The sequence below is a fragment of the Psammomys obesus genome, unplaced genomic scaffold (genome assembly GCF_907164565.1).
Source record: "Psammomys obesus unplaced genomic scaffold, mPsaObe1.curated_primary_1811, whole genome shotgun sequence".
NCBI classification, from domain to species: Eukaryota; Metazoa; Chordata; class Mammalia; order Rodentia; family Muridae; genus Psammomys; species Psammomys obesus.
The window spans coordinates 1,277,412-1,282,507 of record NW_026593286.1 but is presented as its reverse complement, the minus strand read 5'-3'; the positions used below and the strand labels follow the sequence as shown (position 1 = coordinate 1,282,507).

The following is a 5,096-nucleotide window of genomic DNA, read 5'->3' as shown; positions in this document are numbered from 1 at the left end:
CAACGTGAATGTGGCTTGAAAATCAAATTATTAAAAAAGCTGTGAACACTGAAACGTTATCGGGAGAGTGTCAAGTGCATGACTAGTCAGTACTGTGGCCCATTTGTATGGAGATGTCAACCAAAGCCAGAGTATGCGGTCACCTGAGGGACACAAGGTTAGCAGCCAGGGGCGGCCAGGGGTCACCAAGTCCAGAAGAAGCTCCTTCCCTTCACTTGGACGGCTGTTACCACTACTGGCCTGGATTTTTGAATCCCTTACGGTGGGAATTATATCGCTTAAAGGAAGTGAATTCTTTAAGCAAACAAGAACAGCAGAAGAAGGGCTGTGGCTGGGAGGGGAGGGGCAGCGAACTGCCCCTCCTGGGAGACTGTTCTATTGAGGGCATTAGTCCTTCTGAGATGACTCTGCCATACTCCTGATGGTCCCCCAAGTCTCTGAGGACCAAAGCTTTCTGCCAATAGAGCAAGAGAGGATGTGATGAGAAAGAGATTGGCCAGAGCCAATGCTGTGCCTCTGGAGCCCAGGGGCAGGGGCAAAGTTCCAGCCACCACAGAGGACAGTGTCTTTCTAATTGGACACTAGAGGCCAAGAGTCCCAGCCCTGCCAGATGCAGAGAATCCTCCCAACCAAACACACACTGCCCATCTGAGACGAACCGGAGAGGAGCCAAGGCAAGGCAGGCAGGTGCCTTCCCTCGTTACAGGGCTCAGAGCCTAACACAGCAAGAACGTGCATACCAGAGCCTCACAGATACCCAGGTGCCCACTCTGTCCACACTCACCTCACTCAACTCCACGGCCAAGAAAGCTGTAAATGATCTTAAGAACAGACAGGAGCAACTGATGCCCATCTTCAAAAAACGACCAGGCTTGCCAGCCTGAGGACGCTGGGATATAGGTGTTGGCTGTGTGGCCCTGCTGCAGACAGGACTTTCACTTAGATATGGTAAGTGTGTCACCTGTCAGGACTACAAGTACAGGAGACTCAGCAGCTAAAGGGCAGCGGGGCTGGTATTCAGCAGGAAGAGATAGCTTGTCTTAGCAGCAGGAACTCTCCTGTCCTGAATAGACCTAGTCTTGGCCCTGTTCAGAGCTGGTAGGACTGGGGCCTTCACCCTAGGCTCAGCTTGTTAAACAAGCTCTGATTCGGCAGGCATGTGACACAAAGCTCTGTGTCCAGCCAGCTCACAGCAGGCAGTGATGGGGCAGGCTCAGGAGGGGCAGGGGCTGAGGTGAGCACACCTAGTTGCTCTTCTGCTGATTCTGTGAGCACCCTGCACCCTTAGCAAACTGGAAAGATCAGGCTTGTCCTTGATTCAGCAGGGAGCAAAGGTCCAGATATGGCATAGGGAGTTTCATCACATTTACCACAAAGGAAACCTGTGTGGTCAGTACTGAGACCCCTGGTGGGTGTGTCAAAAGTAAGCACAAAGCCCCGTGTACCCTAAGATAAAGAGAAAATGACCATTTGAGCTTGTATTAGGAAATTGGGCTACACAGAAAATGATGGTCTCAATTGGGATCTTCCAGGATCCATGTCCCCTTTGTATGTGGTATGTGGAAGACAGCAGTGGTGAGCTTTGCAACAACCAAACCCACCCCATTCAGAACTTCCTTGAGCCCATGGGGTGTGTAGACACCTGCCACTATCTAGCCAACCTCCCAACTCCACTGTCTCTTGCATCCATCAGGGACCTACAGAGTGGTGACCCATGGCCAGTCCCAAGAGGGTGCTCCTAGCCTACTGTTGTGGTCCCTAGAATGAAGAGAAAGTGACTGTGAATGTGCAGACGGCTTGAGGCAGAGGCCAGATGATCTGCTTTTTCAAATTAGAAAGTGAAAACTATAAACCCCAGAAGATGACGTGAACTAGTTAACAGAGATGACAGAGAGATGGCAGCTTGGAAACCATGAACATGTCTCCAACATGCATGGGAACCAATCATGCTCTTTCTCAGAACATGGGCCCAGGCTGCCCAAACATCACATATAGATATTGACTGGCAGGAAACCCTCACACAATCAAGCAAGCAATCTCTGCATATTGATTGCAACAGAATGCCCAGGCTTGGAGTCAGAGCTGCCTAGGTGAGATCAGAATCCTTCAGGGGACAGAGCCTCAGCCTCAGGGTGGTAAGAGCCATTTTTCTTACCCTGATTTCCTGAAAACGACAAGATCCCCCAACCCAGTTGCTGGGAGATCAGTAGATCTTCATGTCCATTCTATGAACAGTGAGAAGATGGGTGGAGTTCACGAGTGTCACTAAATTAGTGTCACTCAGGAATGTCCCTGGAGGTGAAGAACAAGCAGCCCACAGGCAGCTGTAGGGTTACTGAAGGATGTTTCCTAGAGTCACTTGGCTCAGGAAGCCTCTTTGCATCCTCAGATGCATAGCTCAACTGCCTGGGCACAAAGGTCTCAGCACATCCTCCTGAATAATATAATAATAATAATAATAATAATAATAATAATAATAATAATAATAAAAAGTCAAAGGAATTTTCTCCATTTAGGTCACACCAGCACATCAAAGCAGCTAGTGAACTTTTGCCCAGTGGGCAGCATGTCACCAACAGGTTCCTGAAGGCTGTGGACCATCCAACTGCACTGGTGAGATCTGCTCCATCTGAATGTAGCAGTGACATCTGCCTCCACTGTCCCCTCTTCAGCTGACCACACTCATGGCCACACCAGTCCACAGAAATGGAAGCCTCTCGGCAGTGTCCTTGCAGGGGTTTGTGCTGGTGGGGTTTGGGGGAGGTGCAGAGACCCAGGCCCTGCTCTTTGCTGTCTTCCTGGCCCTGTATGTGGTGTCCGTCCTGGGAAACGTCACCATGATTGTGCTCATCACCATGGATGCCCGCCTGCACTCCCCCATGTACTTCTTCCTCAAGAACCTGTCCTTTGTCGACCTCTGCTACTCCTCTGTCATCGCCCCTAATGCCCTGGCCAACTTCCTCTCCTCCTCCAAAGTCATCAGCTTTGTAGGATGTGCCACACAGCTCTTCTTTTTCTCCTTGTTGGCTACCACTGAAGCTTTCCTCTTAGCTGTGATGGCCTATGACCGTTTCATGGCCATCTGCAGTCCCCTGAGGTACCCTGTGACCATGTGTCCTATGACCTGTGCCCAGCTTGTTGTGGGTACCTACTGTGGAGGCTGCTTGAACTCCATCGTGCAGACCAGCCTCACGTTCCAGCTGCCCTTCTGCAGCTCCAACCATATTGACCACTTCTACTGTGACGTGCCCCCATTGCTCCAGCTGGCCTGTGCCAGCACAGCTCTCAATGAGCTCTTTCTCTTCGGCCTCTGTGGGTTCATCATTGTAAGCACCACCTTAGCTGTCCTGGTCTCCTATGGCTACATCGCTGTGACCATCCTCAGGATGCGCTCAGGGTCAGGGCGGCACAAGGTCTTCTCCACCTGTGGCTCTCATATGATGGCTGTGTCCTTGTTTTATGGCACTGTGTTTGTCATGTATGCACAGCCAGGAGCTGTGGCATCCATGGCGCAGGGCAAGGTGATATCTGTCTTCTACACCCTGGTCATCCCCATGCTCAACCCCCTCATCTACAGTCTGCGCAACAAGGACGTGAAGGATGCCCTTTGGAGACTGGGGCAGAGACACAACTTAGTGAAGAAAGGAGGCAAGTAGGGATCAAATCAGCATAATGGAAAGAAAACATCCTTGGGTGATACTAGGTGTCTTTATTTTGCTCTGTTTCTTTATTATCCTGCTTTTCTTTTTTGCTTTACTGTACTCTGGTTTTACTCCTTTCTTCTATCTTTTAATCCATTTACCCATCTTCAGCACCTTTCATGAGTGCATAATATTATCCAGGCATTTACAAAATGTGAATAAGGCATGTTTAATATGTTTAATATGGCATGTTTGTCATAATAAAGCAAATGGTTCATTTAGTATCCTGGCTCCCCTTCACAGAAGGCAGAATGTTAAGACAAGAGTTTTTGAGGCAAGCATGAGAACTATTGTCAACATCTCCCAGCGAAGCTACATGACAGCAGGTGTCCCCATGACCCTTTCATTTTCATTCATCACTGATCTAATGTCCCTCTGAGCCTCTATGACAGTGGCCCTTAGGAGCTGAATGCTGACCCATCCTTCCACTGACCTAGTATAAGGACGGGCTAAGGAGGATAGCTCTGCAGACTTCCCCTAGGTTTGCAATATTGCAAGCAGCAATACTGTCAAAGTTTACAGGTGTAAGAGCCCTTGGGATGCTCTTGCGTCTGAAGACACTCAGGAGCACCAGGTTTTATTCCAGAGACATGGATCCATGAGCAACACGCCTGAAGCTTCACTGAAGAGCCTGTGTTGAGAAGGGTCTGAGAAGGGCCCTTTCCAGCTATGTCTGCCAGGAATTTAATATTACATAACCCCCTGGATGTCTCAAGTGGTTCAACAAAACATGGTTGGCTCAATGTGCTCCAAAGGCTTTCCTCTCACACAGCAGAGAGCTCAGTTGTCCAAGGCTCGGTGTACAAGTAAGACAAAAGCCCAATAGCTCCACAGAATGGAAACAGCTCAGAACTCCCCACGCCCCACCAAAAAAAAAAAAAAAAAAAAAAAAAAAGCAGTCACCAAATAGCAGCTACTAAAATAGATTTAAAAAAGAAAAAGAAAATTGCCCAAAAGAAGCAAAGCCTGCAAGCACTGACTAGAGAGGAGCTCACCAAGGACTGAGCTTTCTTGGGAGTCCAAAACAAAGCCCAGAAACTTGGTTCTGATACCAGCAAAAGAGCAGCTGATGCTGCCTGAAGTGCGGAGAGAGGACAAGTCCCTAGAATAAAGCGATCCCAGCAGCTGTGTGGGTTGTCAGTCTTTCTTCTTCCTCTAGTGTCAACTTGATTCAGGTAACTAACACCCTAAATGCATCTTTTCTCCTGGCCCTGCTCTCCAAAATTGTTAGCAGAATTTTGAGAATCAGAGCCTGAGTTGTGGCAGCCCTAAAAACATACATTCGGTCACTTGTCCTCTTTAATAGGCCACTAAAAGTACATTTGCTGTGAAATCAGAAAAAGGAGATGCATTCATCTCTTCTTGCCCTACGGCTAAGGTCACGTGCAGGAGATG

At 48.8% G+C, this 5,096-nt stretch overlaps 1 protein-coding gene across 1 annotated transcript; it reads left to right on the top strand.

Moving 5' to 3' along the window:
* The first annotated feature begins 2,684 nt into the window (after nucleotides 1-2,684).
* On the top strand, nucleotides 2,685-3,656 carry LOC129683901 (olfactory receptor 12-like). Its single transcript, XM_055616900.1, has one exon. It carries the CDS (start codon nucleotides 2,685-2,687, stop codon nucleotides 3,654-3,656), a length of 972 nt encoding a protein of 323 aa, XP_055472875.1.
* Nucleotides 3,657-5,096: the final 1,440 nt, after the last annotated feature.

Coding starts and splice junctions, on each gene's coding strand:
- LOC129683901 (XM_055616900.1), top strand. CDS start 2,685: ATGGCCACACCAGTCCACAGAAATGGAAGCCTCTCGGCAGTGTCCTTG.